We start from the raw sequence: 15,962 nt of genomic DNA, 5'->3' as shown, positions 1-15,962 counted from the left end.
GACTGTGTTGCTCCGATTACAGCCTCCCTGTGAGGAGAGCCACCCCCGCCTCCTTCCTGCCTGGCAGGGAGGTGCCTGCGTCTCCCAAACGGAGCGAGCATGTCCTAGCCTCTGTGGCTGCCTGGGGCCGCACGCCCCAGGCTCTGTTTGGTGAGGTGTTAGGTTAGAGGCCCCACAGAGAGGCCGGAGCTGGTGGCTCTTGTTCTTACTCCCGTGGTCCTGGCCCGCTTACGTCGTCCTGTTCCTGCGGGTGTCCAGGTGGGAGTCTGGCCAGTCCTGCCCACTCACCGTGTCTGGAGCAGAGAGGCTTCCTGTGGTGCCCCAGTCCCATCAGGTGTCCCTGTGCCCGGGCCCTCTGTCACGACCCCGGCCCTTCCTAGGGGACTGTGCTGCAGGGCAACCCCTTTGAAGGAAGCAGCAGGGTCCACACGGATTGGCCCAGGGACACCCTGTCCCCACTGTGCAGGCCGATGGGCGGATGTACAGCTCCCATGTCCTCCGAGCTGCCTCTGCCCTGTGGTCCCGAGCGCCCCATGACCGTGGCAGGTCCCGGCTGTGGGGGTGGCCCCGTCCCTGCCAGAGTTCAGAGCGGAGTCCTTGGCTGTCAGGTGCACGGGGTCCTGAGTCGGGCCCCTCCCAAAGCCCCTGCCTGCAGGACAGACTCGGTGCCAAGAGCTCCTTGTCCGTCTGCGGTGCTGAGCGGGGCCGGAGGGCGTGGAGGTCCCAGGGCCCAGGATCTGCTGTCTCTCGCTATCCCAGCCCTGGGAGCAGGGCTGGCTCCTCATCTGCTCCCAGACGGATCTGACTCCCGTGCACAGTGGAATCGAAAGGGCCAGCGCGGTTCCGACCACGTCTCAGCCCAGGGCCGCCCGTGGGCACGGTGTCCCGGTCAGGGTCTCGGGAGGAGGCGGCCTTTCCTGGCCCTGTGCCAGCGCTTTGATGTGCTGCACAGCTGTCCTTCGGGCTTTTCTGCCCCCCACCCCACCCCGAGGCCCTCCAGGGTGTGGGCCCCTCCCTCTGCTGTTTCCCTGGATGGTCCCGGAGCAGGAGCTCCGCTGGCCCTGTCGCCGCCATCCCCTCGGCCGCACTCAGCCTCCCCGTGTGGACTGGTGACAAGTCCGGCCTTTCTCATCGGTTTTAGGAGCTCCCCCTCCCCCAGCAGACACGCGCCAGCCCTCCGGGTCATGGAGCCTGGAGCCCACACGCCCTGGGCAGCAGGATGGACTGTGCACCTCGTTGACGACCACCCAGATAAAATGTGATCGAGTGCCGGTTGTCAGCCCCTAACTGGGCTCTGGAGAGAGCGGGCTGGAATCGTAATTACACGGCTGGCAGCGCCCGGCCAGCTGGCTCCTCCCCAGCTGGAGGGCACACCGGGTCTCAGAGGGTCACCCCTGGAGGGAGTGCGCCCAGGCAGCAGGCGCTGGGCGTGGAGCTCAGGGTCCTGAGCCTTCTGAGTCCTGTGAGAAGCCAGGTCCACCGTGACGCGCCCTCCGCCCCTCTGGCCGTGGTGCGAGCTGCCTGAGCGCCGTGACCCAGTCCAGCTACGTGTCCGGCGCCCAGACCAGGGCCAGGCGGTGGGGCAGAGCTCTGTCCCGGGTTTGCCAGTACTTCTGAGTAGTTGGCCTCCTGCTGGCCGTCTGTGCGGGTTTCTCCGGGGCCTGTGTCCTGGGAGGTACACACCCCCGGCTCCTGCTCTGGGACTCAGTGACCCGAACACACCGTGTTCTCATAAAGAGAGGAGCCCTGGGGGGGGCTGCTCTGGGGCCATGTGGCTCGACCCAGAGGGAACTGACCCCCCTCTCTCCCCCAGGCGTGACCTACGCTGCCACAGGCTACTTCGATGCCCTCGTGAAGATGGGTGAGCTGGCCAGCGAGAGCCAGGGCTCCAAGGAACTCGGTAAGACCCTGGCTCGCCCACCTGCCCGGTGGGTCTGGCCCGTCTCTGTCTGAGGTGGGATTGGGTTTCCCTGTCGGATGAGGAAAGGTTTTCTGAAATGACGGTACCCCGCAGACTGCGAGGCTGTGAGGTGCCCGCGGAGGAGGTCGCCAGCAGGCTCGGGCGTGGCCCGGGGTGGGAGGACGGCGCAGGTGCCCGGCAGAACTCCAGCAGCTGACGGGGGCCACGGACCGAAGGGGGCGAGAGGGGCATGTGACCCAGGTCCAGTCTGACCGCACACAGACCTGCGGCTGCTGCTCAGATTTCTGTCGTCCTGCCCCGGAGGTCGGGTCTGTGCCCGGCCACTCCCTTGTTTGGGGACACGGAGGCCCAGTGCCGTTCCGGGCAGGCCTGCCAGGTGTGTGCTCAGCCCTGTGGTTGACAGTAGTGTCCAGATTTCCGTGAGACCAGTGTGAAAACACAGCTGCAGTGTTGACAGACACACTGTGGGACGCGGCTGGGCAGAGGGACCAGGGCCGGCTCCATGCCAGCCAGCAGCTCCGCTCGTGGGCCTGCAGCCTCAGCCCGGGAGTGGCGGGTCTGGGCTCCTCTGTGGTGACCGGGCCGTGGACCAGCTCCAGGCTCTGAGGCCACAGGTGGTCCCCACCCCTCGTGCTCCTGGGCCTCCTGGTTGCCGCTCCCGTGGCCACCGCGTGGGCCCTCGTCCCGGAGTAGTCGGGTGTTCCTGTCTGTCTGAAAGGGGCACTTCGCTGTCGGCGTCGGCACACCACCTCCCTGTGGTCACCCCCCCAGGGACAGGCCTGCCCTGGGGAAGACCGTCCCCGCGTGGCTGCTCCGTGGGCCAGTGTGTCCGGAAGGCAGTGAAAGTCCAGAGCTTCCTGTGGGCAGGGCCCCGGGTCGTTGCTACGACAGGTCTGGCGGAACGGACGTCAGCCGGGTGCCCGGTGTCCGCACAGGGAGGGGCGCCAGGCAGATGTCCCCGCCCCGCTGGGGACTCACTGGGGCTCTGGGCTCATGTGGAGCGTGGGGTCCGTCACAGGCAGGACTGGCTGTGTGTCTGCAGAGGTGCCCTGGAGGTGCAGCCAGAGGAGACCGTCCAGGTGTGGGTTCCCACCACCGCGCTCAGGTTCGATGGTTTGCCGGGACGGCTCACGGAGCTGAGGGGTCTCTTACCTGGGTTTTTCGGTTTATCACAAAGGGCACAGTGACGGCGAGGCTTGTTCCCCACGCGGTCTGGGTCCTGGGGCCCCACGCGGCGTGAGGGCTGGGTGGGCTGAAAGTTCCAGCTTCCAATCACGGCTCAGTCTCTGGGCACCAGGCCCGGGACTCGGCGCTCAGAAGCTTGTGAGGAACGGGCGAGGCCCGTCCTGCTGCCCACAGCGTCACCCTGACGCCGCGCCCTGGCGTCCGTGACTCGGGCACACGCACAGCCAGGCACTAACACCGGAACTCGCGTCCCAGAAGGAAGCCGTCCCCGTGAGCGGGCCCTGCTGGGCCCGGCAGCTGCGCTCTGTCGATTTGTTGTGGCTGCTCCTGCGAGGGGGACCCTGGGTGGCCCTGGGTGGCCCGGCCCTGGCTGCCTCCCGCCAACGCCAGGTGTCCGAGGCGCTTGTGGTGTCCACGCGCCGATGCTTTGTTCCTTTTCACAGCTGAACGTTCACTGTGTGGACTGCGTCTCACTGTGCATTCCCCAGGTGACATTGGTCCTTCCCGCCCTTGGCTGAGCCGCTGCTGTGAGCTGTCCGTGTGGACGCTGGTGTCATGCACGCTGGGTCACATGTTTTTGGTTTTTTTTTAAACATTTTCTTTTTTCTATTGATTTTTAGAGAGAAAGGAAGGGAGAGGGAGAGAGAGAGGGAGAAACACTGATGAGAGAGAACATTCATTGGCCGCCTCCTGCACGCCCCCCACTGGGGATCGGCCCACCACCCGGGCATGTGCCCTGACTGGGAATCGAACTAGCGACCTCTTGGTGCAGGGTCGACGCTCACCCACTGAGCCACACCGGCTGGGCCTGGGAGCTGAATTTTCGTTACAGCTCACCCCCTGGCCCACATAAGCCGGCCCCGCCCCGCTGTCCCCAGGCCCCTGCTCTGCCTGATGCTGACCTCACACGTCATCTAGTAGATTCTTAGCACAGGAACTCGGAGTCGGCGTTTCTACAGTCACCCCTGCGTGGTGAGCCCGGCCCTGCGGGCCGCCCCACCCTGGCCAGCCTGGCCCTGGAGGGTTGGGAGACAAAAGCCGGACGCGTCTTGGCCACCAGTGGGACAGGTGGTTGTCAGTTGGTTGTAACTTGGGGTGTCCCTGCTGCCAGTGTACCCTGCGGGCCCTGGGCCTGCCCTGCCTGCACCCTGACCACCGAGAGGTGGGGTCTGCGGTCCCGTGGGAGCTGCTGGCCTCTGCTCCCGCCTGAGGCCCGGGGGAGTCAGGTTCCCCCCTTCGCTCCCGGAGGGCGGGGGTGCGTGTGCTCTGGCCGCCGTGCCCGTGGAACAGCATTCTGGGCTTCGGTGTCGCGGTCACGGCTCAGGAAGTGTCTCCTCTGGACCCTCAGTTCCGTGGTCCTGTGAACGCTGCCTGCAGCCGTGGGGTCTGCCTGCGCCCCCTCCCCCAGGTCGGTCCGACTTCGCCCTGCCCCACCCCGGGGCCTGTGCTGCTTCCTGAATGAGCTGAGCCTCAGACGTCCACCCCAGGCCTCCGTCTGGCCTGTGGCCTGAGTCAGGTTTGAAGGGACACAGTCCCTGATGCGGGCGCAGGCTTCACAGTCGTGGTCAGATCTGCAGTGACGTCACCTCAGTAGGAAGTGGGAGAGGGTTCCTCTTACCCAGGACGCTGCTCGCTGCCCTGTGGCTCTGCTTTCGTGTCGCGGGCCAGTCCCTCAGCTGTCCTCCGTGCGCTTCGCCTGTGCAGTGTGGTTTCCTCCTGCCCTTCCTTTCTGCCGCCCCGGGAGGTGCTGGTTCTGGTCACCTTCTCGTCGGCGGACCTTACCCCGGACCAGGGCCAGAGGGCAGGGCCCTGGAGGAGTGGCCCTGGGGTGCCCTTGCGAGGTGGGCTCTGTCCCAGTCGTGGAGGCGGCCTTGGGGCGCTCGGCTCCCACCGACCAAGTCGGAGGCTGGTGCAGGCCCTCAGACCAGAGGCGGTCTCACGGACTGGGTCTCGACGGCCGCACAGCAGGCTCCCTGCCGGCCCGTGGCTGCGGGGTCAGGGCCCCTGGCCCTTGTGTGTGTGTTCTGACCCCCCCCTTCCTGTTCTTGGGGTCCTTCCTGCCGTTTCCCATTCGAGGTGGAAGCTTCCTTAGAGGTGGCCCCGCTCTGCTCGCTGGGCTGACATGGCACCCCGCCTGCCCCTCAGAGCCCTGCCCCCCCCCCACTAGCCCGCCCTGTGCTGCTCGGAGGGAACCCAGAGCGGAGACACTCCGGCGCGCAGTTCCCCGCGGCGGTCGGTGCCCAGCGCCGGGCTGCCCTCTGCCCTCCCTGTGGAGCGGCAGCCGCTGAGCTGCCTTTGGTGCCGGCAGGCTGTCTGCAACCCTGCGGGGCCCCTCTCATCTGCTCCGGCCTCGCTCCCCGCGGGGACCAGCTGTGCGCAGGCTCTCGGCTGCCAGCAGGCCTGCCCGCATCCGAGTCCGGGCTCAGTGCAGAGCGGGCGGCCTCTGACCAGCGTGCTGGCGGCTCTTCTGAGACCCGTGCTGCTCCTTGTCCTCACTCAGACCGGTCAGTCCCCGTCTCAGGCTCCAGGTCAATCCCTGTGTGCGGACACATGCCCACCCAGGGCCAAGGAGCAGGATGGTGGCCGCAGAGTGACCCAGATCTGCCTGCTTGTCCAGGGCCAAGGAGCAGGATGGTGGCCGCAGAGTGACCCAGATCTGCCTGCTTGTCCAGGGCCAAGGAGCAGCATGGTGGCTGCAGAGTGACCCAGATCTGCCTGCTTGTCCAGGCCCTGCAGGGGCTTGTGATCTGAGCTGATAGGGTCGGGCCTCTGGGCCGTGCAGGTGAGCAGGGGCCTGGCCTGGAGGCGGCAGGCGGTGTGCTCGCTCCTCCAGCCCTCCTGCGGGCAGTCAGAAACGCCACCCGCCTGATGGCAGCACAGCACAAGGCCGAGGACGCTTCCGGGATGTTCTGAGGGGAGCTCGGGTCTCTCTGCCCTGGAGGAGGGGGCCGCCCTTGCGTAGCAGGGTGCTGGTGTCCGTCTCTTGTCCTGGGCGCGCTCAGCACTGGCCGTGTCCCCAGGCTCTGCCACTGCTGTGAGCTCGAAGTTTGGGGACGTTTTAATTCAGGCAGAAGCAAAGAGAAGAGAGTAAGGAACTCCGGGGACCCATCCCCACTGGGCTCATTGCCGGTCACACGTCTTCCCCTCGTCCGTGCCACCGCCGTTCCCGCCTGGCGTCCCTGAGGGCCCCTTCCTCGGTCCGCGTCTCCATCCGCGCTCGGGCGGCTGCCGTGGGGCCAGACCCCCGGAGCCCTGTGTTCGCGAGTTCTCCCCACGCCAGTCTGGCAGTGCCTGTCCCAGGGTGCCGGCTGTGGACACAGTCTGGTTCTCTGGTCAGGGAGGGTCGCAGCCCCTCACCTGTGATGCCCCCAGGGTGCTGCATCCCAGCACGGCCCCCTCAGGCCTTGCACTCCCTCCCAGGGGCGGCTGCAGGGAGCCGAGGGGCTGGAGCCAGCGTCCTGAGGCCCCTCCTGGCACTGGACAGTGGGCGGGCAACTCTAGCTCTGTGCTGGAATCAGGCCAGCAGGGAGGGGGCACATCACCTGCCCGCGGGCCCTCCCTGGCTTTGCAGGGAAGCTGAGGTCACGTAGCACACAGCCTTCTGGAACGTTCTAGATGTTTCAGGAAGGCAGCTCCACCCTCGCAATGAGCAGGCACAGCCTTCCCTGAATCCTTGGTCTGTCCACTCGTGGCTGGCTGTCCAGTGCCTCGCTTGGTGTCTCATCCAGCCGCGCGGCTGCAGGCTGCTGGGCCCTCAGCGTCTCCGGGGCTCTGCTGCGCTCTCTGCCTTGGGAGAGGCCACGCGCTGTGATCCGGGCATGTGTGTGCCTGCTGGGGCTGCACCCGCCAGGCTGGGCCTCGGGCTGGCAGGAGGCAGCTCCCCGAGCCTGAGCCTGGGCTGGGTCTGGCCTCTGAGTCACTGGGTTAGGTGTGGCCGGGACACACCCTGGCATTGGGCTCCATCAACCTGGCTCTCTAGCGAGGGACAGGACTGTTCCTAGGCGGCCTTGGTGATGTGCCCCCAGGACTCGGTGCCGCCTCGTCCCTGCGGCCACGGCGGACCGTCCCAGAGGCCCAGGGTGCCAGTCCCTGTGAGGTGTCACTGAAATGCAGGGCTGGCAGACCGGACGCCCTTGCCGTGTGACCCCAGGGCCTTTGAGACTGCCGGATGCTCCCTTAGGCTGCAGAGGTTCCGAGGTGGCGCGAGGGCCGGCCGCTCGCCTGTCTGCCCCGAGTCAGAGCTGCCTGCCGCCCCTGGGCCAGCACCGCGCCTGGGCGTGCGGGAAGGACGGCTGCAGAGGGAGCGGGCGCTTCACACCCCTGGGCGGCCTGGCCTAGTCTGCGAGTCGCCACGGGCCTTGGTGTCCCGGCCCGGAACAGGACTCCTGCCAGCAGTCTCCCCCCAGCTGGTGACACCGGGCCCTTCCCGCGGGTCCCCCTGCTCTCGGTGTAGGGACAGCCACCAGAGCAGCTGGTGCAGAGGTGTCCCCGCACCCCAGCAGCGGAGACCAGGCTGCCCTGGCCTCGGCTGTCTTTCTGTCGGGGCCTGACCCAGGTTGCGGCGGAGGCTATGTCCTCACACTTAGCTCTGCGGGGCACCAACTGGGGTGCAGCCAGCCAAGGGGCAGTGGGCACAGTCTCGTCCGTCCTGAGCTGCATTCACGCGGCCATGTGGCAGCAAGGGACTGGCGGGGGGTGGGGCTGGGTGCTACGGTAGGGACCTCCCTCGCCTCCGGCTGCCTGCTCTGCCAGCCTGGCTGGTGCGTGCCAGACGGAGCCTGTGTCTGGGGAGTAGTGGACGTCGTGCTTGGATCCACCCTGTTCTCGTGGAGGCTCTGGGGTGTCAGGTGGAGGCACAGCATGTCTGTGTCCCTGGGCGTCCGGGGCTGCTCAGGGGCAGGAGCATCACTGTGGGACAGCGCTGCCTGGCTGGGTCTGGCCCCAAGGACAGCGCTGCCACAGGGCCTCTGCCTGGTGAGGGGCTCCTGCCGGGCAAGAGGCCGAAGGGAGCCGTCAGCCCTGGTCCCAGCCTGAGCCCTTTTCCGCTGTGACCTGGGGCTGCCCGGGGCCTCGTCAGCTTCTTCCTGCTGAGGGGGCTCAGGACTGTCCCTTGTCCTGGCACGGAGGGGGCTCGAGGAGGCTTTTACACCCCTCCCGTGGCAGGGCACCCTGGCCAGCCTGGACCCTCCCCCTGGTTCGTCTGCCAGCGCCTGGGCTGTCCCCAGCCCGTGACCCACCGCGGTCCTCAGCAGCTCTGCCTGAGGGAGTCTCTGAAGATGACAGCAGCTGCTCCCCCATTTATCCTCCAGCTGCTCCCCCATTTATCCTCCGGCCAGAGAGCACAGGGCGGGCACTGGTGCCAGCTCAGGAACCTCTTGGCAGGTCTCCACCATCCCCGGGGTGCCCGGTGTTGGCAGTGGGTGGGCACGCCAGAGGCATCGCTGGTGCTCTGGCCGCGGCAACCCGGCGCGTGGACGACCAGTCCCTCCATGGTCTCCGCTCCTGTTTGTGTCCTGAGAGACTTAGAGCAAGTTGGTGCCTGAGAGATGGGCCCCAGGAGAGGGGTGTCCTGGGCCAGGTCCTCGGGGCCGACGGGGTGGTGGTAGAGAGCTGCCCGTCCTGGGGCTTGGCGAGCAGTGAGCAGCAGCACGTCCCGCGGCCTGGACTGGCTCTGTCCCCTGGAGACAGGCTGTGCCCTGTGGCCACCTCCACCTCCCAAGCTCTGCCAGGCTCCTTGGGTGAGGCAGGGTGGCTCTGGTGTGGCCCACGTTGACCAAGGAGCAGGGGTTTCTCCCTGCACCTTTATAATCCCGCTTCATGGCCCCACCGGTTCTCAGGGTCCTGCTGAGACCCCCACCTCCTGCGACGTCTTCACTGGGCAGTCTGGCCCCCGTGCCAGGAAGCAGCGGTGTCTGCAGCGTGACAGCAGACGCTCCGCTGGGTCCCCTGCCTGCTGGCTCTCAGGCACACGGGTGCTGCCACGCAGATTCCTGGCCCTGGAGCCTGGGGTCTGGAGGGCTTCCACGATCTGGGGTGCAGTCGGGAGCCCTGGGGCCGTCTGCGTGCTGGGACAGCCACGTCTCTGGCCATGTTGGAGCGTGACCACCTTGCCCAGTCTTGCAGTTGCACTCGAGAGGAGGACACGGCCACTTGGGAGCCGGCTCCTCCGCTCTCCATCCGTGCTGTCCATCCGTCACAGTCACAGTCACGGCGGGCTAAGCGCGGGCTGCCGGGCCACGTCGTGGGAGCGTCGCCAAGCCGTCTCCCGGGCCTGGGCCTGTGCCTAACGGGGGTTAAGTCACATCCTGTGAACTGCTGTCACTGCTCCTTTGGGATTCGGGCTCCATCTTGCTCCGTCTCCTGGATCACACTCCCTCGTGGGCTTTCGTGGCAGGTTGTAAGAACACGCGTTTTTCCTGGAAACAGCGGCCTGCGTCTTTGAACATGTCGGCTCGGACTCAGGGACTCTGCAAGGAGGCTGGTCCCAGCACCGGGCAGCGCTGTTTGGTGACAGCTGGCTGGTCGAAGGAGAGGGGAGGGGATCCGTGGGCGGGAACGGGCTGGGCTGAGCGCAGGCCCTGTGGGGCCCAGGGACACGGCACCACCGTCGGGACCACGTGGTCCTTGCACCTCGGGCGCCCGGCCAGCGGACGGGTTGGGGGCCGTGCCCAACAGGTGTGTGCACGGGCGCGTACGTGCGTCTCAGAAGAGCGGCTCGAGGAAAAGGGCGAAACTGGGGTGCAGGCGGCGGGGGGTGTGGTCTAGTCCCGCAGGTTCAGAGGTGCAGGTGGCGGGGGGCGTGGTCTAGTCCCGCAGGTTCAGAGGTGCAGGTGGCGGGGGGCGTGGTCTAGTCCCGCAGGTTCAGAGGTGCAGGTGGCGGGGGGCGTGGTCTAGCCCCGCAGGTTCAGAGGTGCAGGTGGCGGGGGGCGTGGTCTAGTCCCGCAGGTTCAGAGGTGCAGGTGGCGGGGGCGTGGTCTAGCCCCGCAGGTTCAGAGGTGCAGGTGGCGGGGGGCGTGGTCTAGTCCCGCAGGTTCAGAGGTGCAGGCGGCGGGGGGCGTGGTCTAGTCCCGCAGGTTCAGAGGTGCAGGCGGCGGGGGGCGTGGTCTAGTCCCGCAGGTTCAGAGGTGCAGGCGGCGGGGGGCGTGGTCTAGTCCCGCAGGGTCAGAGGTGCAGGCGGCGGGGGGCGTGGTCTAGTCCCGCAGGGTCAGAGGTGCAGGCGGCGGGGGGCGTGGTCTAGTCCCGCAGGTTCGGAGGTGCAGGCGGCGGGGGGCGTGGTCTAGTCCCGCAGGTTCGGAGGTGCAGGCGGCGGGGGGCGTGGTCTAGCCCCGCAGGTTCAGAGGTGCAGGCGGCGGGGGGCGTGGTCTAGCCCCGCAGGTTCAGAGGTGCAGGCGGCGGGGGGCGTGGTCTAGTCCCGCAGGGTCAGAGGTGCAGGCGGCGGGGGGCGTGGTCTAGTCCCGCAGGTTCGGAGGTGCAGGCGGCGGGGGCGTGGTCTAGCCCCGCAGGTTCAGAGGTGCAGGCGGCGGGGGGCGTGGTCTAGTCCCGCAGGTTCGGAGGTGCAGGCGGCGGGGGGCGTGGTCTAGTCCCGCAGGTTCGGAGGTGCAGGTGGCGGGGGGCGTGGTCTAGTCCCGCAGGTTCGGAGGTGCAGGTGGCGGGGGGCGTGGTCTAGTCCCGCAGGTTCAGAGGTGCAGGTGGCGGGGGGCGTGGTCTAGCCCCGCAGGTTCAGAGGTGCAGGCGGCGGGGGGCGTGGTCTAGTCCCGCAGGTTCAGAGGTGCAGGCGGCGGGGGGCGTGGTCTAGTCCCGCAGGTTCAGAGGTGCAGGCGGCGGGGGGCGTGGTCTAGTCCCGCAGGTTCGGAGGTGCAGGGTGGCGGGGGGCGTGGTCTAGTCCCGCAGGTTCGGAGGTGCAGGTGGCGGGGGGCGTGGTCTAGTCCCGCAGGTTCAGAGGTGCAGGTGGCGGGGGGCGTGGTCTAGCCCCGCAGGTTCAGAGGTGCAGGTGGCGGGGGGCGTGGTCTAGTCCCGCAGGTTCAGAGGTGCAGGCGGCGGGGGGCGTGGTCTAGTCCCGCAGGTTCAGAGGTGCAGGCGGCGGGGGGCGTGGTCTAGTCCCGCAGGTTCAGAGGTGCAGGCGGCGGGGGGCGTGGTCTAGTCCCGCAGGGTCAGAGGTGCAGGCGGCGGGGGGCGTGGTCTAGTCCCGCAGGTTCGGAGGTGCAGGCGGCGGGGGGCGTGGTCTAGCCCCGCAGGTTCGGAGGTGCAGGCGGCGGGGGGCGTGGTCTAGTCCCGCAGGTTCGGAGGTGCAGGCGGCGGGGGGCGTGGTCTAGTCCCGCAGGTTCGGAGGTGCAGGCGGCGGGGGGCGTGGTCTAGTCCCGCAGGTTCGGAGGTGCAGGTGGCGGGGGGCGTGGTCTAGTCCCGCAGGTTCGGAGGTGCAGGTGGCGGGGGGGCGTGGTCTAGTCCCGCAGGTTCGGAGGTGCAGGCGGCGGGGGGCGTGGTCTAGTCCCGCAGGTTCGGAGGTGCAGGTGGCGGGGGGCGTGGTCTAGTCCCGCAGGTTCGGAGGTGCAGGTGGCGGGGGGCGTGGTCTAGTCCCGCAGGTTCGGAGGTGCAGGTGGCGGGGGGCGTGGTCTAGTCCCGCAGGTTCGGAGGTGCAGGCGGCGGGGGGCGTGGTCTAGTCCCGCAGGTTCGGAGGTGCAGGCGGCGGGGGGCGTGGTCTAGTCCCGCAGGTTCGGAGGTGCAGGCGGCGGGGGGCGTGGTCTAGTCCCGCAGGTTCGGAGGTGCAGGCGGCGGGGGGCGTGGTCTAGTCCCGCAGGTTCAGAGGTGCAGGCGGCGGGGGGCGTGGTCTAGCCCCGCAGGTTCAGAGGTGCAGGTGGCGGGGGGCGTGGTCTAGCCCCGCAGGTTCAGAGGTGCAGGCGGCGGGGGGCGTGGTCTAGCCCCGCAGGTTCAGAGGTGCAGGTGGCGGGGGGCGTGGTCTAGTCCCGCAGGTTCAGAGGTGCAGGCGGCGGGGGGCGTGGTCTAGTCCCGCAGGTTCAGAGGTGCAGGCGGCGGGGGGGCGTGGTCTAGTCCCGCAGGTTCAGAGGTGCAGGTGGCGGGGGGCGTGGTCTAGTCCTGCAGGTTCAGAGGCTGTGCGGGGGCTGTGCTGTCTCCTCCAGCGCAGGGGGGTGGACTGCCGAGCTGCCCCTCGCAGCGCTGATCCCCAGGGGCTCGGATGGGATCCGGTGTGGCTGTGAGTGGCCTCAGACCCCCGTTCTCCGCCAGCACTGTGCCTCGGGCCTTGCTGGGTGTCATGCTGAGTTCAGTGGGGGGCAGGTCTGCACCTGTGTTGGTCTGAGGCTCAGAGAAGCAACCAGAAGGGTCTCTGCCACGCACGGCCTCTCCCTCTCCCCTGTCCATGTCCAGACCCAGGGTCTCCGTCTCCTCTGAGCACCTGACCCCCCTCAGCCCCGGGCCCACAGCCGGGCAGCAGCCCCGTTGCTCTGCCCGGCCACTCTTTCCACGCGTCCACTCCTAGGTTCACTCAGCACGGGGCCTCTGCTCCACGCAGCAGAGTGTGAACACGTTCTCTGAAACGCTACAGAGTTACAGAAAGCCTCCCAGTGCAAATGTTATAGCCCTGGCTGCACAGTAAAAGCCAGAAAAGCAGTGTTCACGCTGCCGAGGTGACCCTGAGGCGGGGTCTGTGACAGCCCTGCAGAGCTAGCCCCCCACTTGCTCAGGGCCAGTGAAGGGAGACGAGGGCACACACAGCCACTCACGGCCTCGGGCACGGGGCGCTGTGGCCTGAGGTCAGAGGCCTGGCGCAGGAGCGGGCCAGGCTGACGGGTCGGAGCTGCAGGGGAGCGTGCTCCTCCCTGGCCCACGGCCACCTGTGGGATGGAACCCTGCTCCCGGGCCAGGGCGGCACCACCACCCGGAGCCCTGCGCAAGCCTGCGGCTTCAACTGTGACTCTCGGCTGGAAATGTGGGTGCCTCCTGCCAGGAGACGGGAGGGCACCTTCACAGGCACAGCCCGAACCGGCAACTGTGCAGCCAAACGGCCTTCACTGCACGCACCCGAGTGAGGTGGAAAAGTGACAGCGCCCCCTGGGAAGGGCTGTCGCTTAGGGGCCGAGCCTGGGGGCCTGCTCGCGGGGAGCCAGAGCCAGAGCGGCTCCTGTAGCTGCTGTGTGGGGAGCGGGGTGACCGGCACATGGGGCCTCTCATCCACGGTGGCTGGTCGGAGGTGGTGGGGGCATGCTCTGGGGGTGCTGCATCTCAGGGCTAGGGGGTGGCCTAGGCCAGCAGCCGCACAGCGGAGGCAGTGGCTTACTGGTCGTCAGTTTGTCCTCCATCCCTGGTCGTCAGCAGCTTCTCGGCTCCATCTGGAGTCTACAGCTCCACGCACGCGTAGCTGCTAGCTGGACGGAGGTGCGTCCTTTCCACGGGCACGTTGGTCATTTTAACTCCCCGTAGGTGGAGACTGTCTCCATGACGAGGTCCTTGGTCACGTTCTGGTGAGCCTCCCAGTGGGTTCTTGGGTGGGTTAGGGGAAGGGCTCCGCCTCTTCCTTTACTTTGCATCTCTCGGGCGTGTGATTTGGAGCCGGAAGCCACCTGTTGTTCTCTGCACTGAGGGGGCTCGGAGGGAGGAGGAGCTGCTGGCGCTGGGGCTGCGGGACGTGCCGGAACTTCCAAGGGGCTCGATGCCGTGGGCAGAGCCGTGGGCAGAGCTGTGGGCAGAACCAGATGGGACCTGGTGCTGCTGCTGCACAGTAAGATGCACTGTGCCTGTGTCACCGTCCTTCTCGCTGACTCCTCACCGGTGCGGCCTTCACGGCTGGTGGGAGGAGGGGCCCTGGTGCCGGGCTGCGCATCACTCTGACCCCTACTTCGCTCCTCTTCCTTCCTGACACTCTCCCCGCCGGCATGCCAGCAGCCAGGGCGGCCTCTGCACCTGACCCTCCTTCCAGCTGGAGCCCGAGAACCGGTCCCTGATCGATGCAATTTATGCCGGAGCACGGCACCTTGCCACCCCCGAGACCCTCCGCTCCCCTCCTCCCCGCTCAGCTCGACGGGCTCCTGTCCGCATTGGCCCCTCTCCCGGGGGAGTCCAGGTGCCACCCCCAGGACCCTCCGCTCCCCTCCTCCCCGCTCAGCTCGACCGGCTCCTGCTGCATTGGCCCCTCTCCCGGGGGAGTCCAGGTGCCACCCCCAGGACCCTCCGCTCCCCTCCTCCCCGCTCAGCTCGACCGGCTCCTGTCCGCATTGGCCCCTCTCCCGGGGGAGTCCAGGTGCCACCCCCAGGACCCTCCGCTCCCCTCCTCCCCGCTCAGCTCGACCGGCTCCTGTCCGCATTGGCCCCTCTCCCGGGGGAGTCCAGGTGCCACCCCCAGGACCCTCCGCTCCCCTCCTACCCGCTCACCTCGACGGGCTCCTGCCGCATTGGCTCCTCTCCCGGGGGAGTCCAGGTGCCACCTCCAGGACCCTCCGCTCCCCTCCTCCCCGCTCAGCTCGACCGGCTCCTGCTGCATTGGCCCCTCTCCCGGGGGAGTCCAGGTGCCACCCCCAGGACCCTCCGCTCCCCTCCTACCCGCTCACCTCGACGGGCTCCTGCCGCATTGGCTCCTCTCCCGGGGGAGTCCAGGTGCCACCCCCAGGACCCTCCGCTCCCCTCCTCCCCGCTCAGCTCCACCGGCTCCTGCCGCATTGGCCCCTCTCCCCGGGGAGTCCAGGTGCCAGAAAGCAGCACCTCTGGTGAGTCCCATCACCTAGAAGGGTGACATGAGGTGGAACGTGAGCCAGGGTCCCCGCCGTGCGCCGGCCACCTCTGTCTGGCCAAGGGTTCTCATCGGGTGCCAGCGGTGATTCTGGGTCCGCAGGTCCCAGTCTGCACCCGAGTCCTATCCCTGTGATACGCGCTGTCTCCTGGAATCATTCGTCTGCTCCTGAAGAGCCCGTGTGGGGAACCCTCAGACCATTGCCCGGTTCTGAGATGGCCTCCCTGTGAGGCTGGCCCCGAGCACGCACGTGTGCTGATGGAAGACTTGACCGTCTGCAGGCGCCGGCTCCTGGCAGGCCGTGGGCTCCGTGCTGCAGCTCTGGAAGTCCTGAGATGGGGGCGGTCCTGACCTTGACCTCGACCTCGACCTCCTGGTCCTGTATCTGGAGGACCTGGCCGCTCTGGCCCGAGGCTCCGACTCCCCCCCAGGGGTCATGCGCTGGCTGGGGCCCGTTTGCCCAGCTCCCTGGGGTCTGCGGGCCGGTGGACTACTTGCCGTGTGCGGAGGGGAACCTGAGAGCCATCTGTGAAGACGACCGTGTGCAGGTGGAGTTCAGGCTCCCAGTGAGATCTCGCCGTTCCCACCAAGAGCCAGTCGTCACAGCAGCAGCAGACAGCAGACCAGACCTGCCCATCCACACCTGGGGTGTCGCTCAGCCTCGGGAGGGGGAGGGGTCCAGACCGAGCGGCCCCCACATGCCCGAGCCCAGAACAGCGCAGTGAGGAAGCGTCCGTGGGCCGCGTGGCGTGAGTCCACTGGCACCTTCGTGCCCAGAGCAGGAGACCCCGGGCAGGGAGCGGTTTCTGGCGGCCAGGGCTGGGGAGAGCGGGTGTGCTGATGGGACCGGGTGGGGTGGTTGCTCACACTGTGAATGTCCTCGAGGGACGGATGCAGGCCTGGGTTCCAGCAGCCCCAGGGTTCTGTTCCCACGGGGAGGCTGGCCGGGCCCCGAGTTTTGACCTCTCTTCCCCTGCGGCCCCCACATCAGTGGTGTGCAACACGGGTGGTGGCAGCCGCAAGACACGGCCTGTGTTCACACACCCCACACATGCCACTCAGCACAGTGCACCGTGCGGATGGGAGATGGGCACATCCGTGTGCGCCTGTGTGCCCGCA

The 15,962-nt window shown here is 67.9% G+C and overlaps 1 protein-coding gene across 7 annotated transcripts in view; it reads left to right on the top strand.

Annotated features, from left to right (window-relative positions):
- The window catches only part of BAIAP2 (BAR/IMD domain containing adaptor protein 2), a 53,391-nt gene that overhangs the window by 11,269 nt on the left and 26,160 nt on the right, over window positions 1-15,962 (top strand). For all 7 annotated transcript variants that reach the window (XM_036269236.1, XM_036269242.1, XM_036269241.1 and 4 more), the window contains exon 3: window positions 1,814-1,900. In XM_036269236.1, coding sequence (XP_036125129.1) covers window positions 1,814-1,900 — 87 coding nt within the window. The remainder of the gene's footprint in view (window positions 1-1,813; window positions 1,901-15,962) is intronic.

Source organism: Molossus molossus, unplaced genomic scaffold, assembly GCF_014108415.1.
Source record: "Molossus molossus isolate mMolMol1 unplaced genomic scaffold, mMolMol1.p scaffold_m16_p_19, whole genome shotgun sequence".
NCBI lineage: Eukaryota > Metazoa > Chordata > Mammalia > Chiroptera > Molossidae > Molossus > Molossus molossus.
The sequence above is the reverse complement of the archived record's forward strand: the minus strand, read 5'-3'. Positions and strand labels throughout refer to the sequence as shown.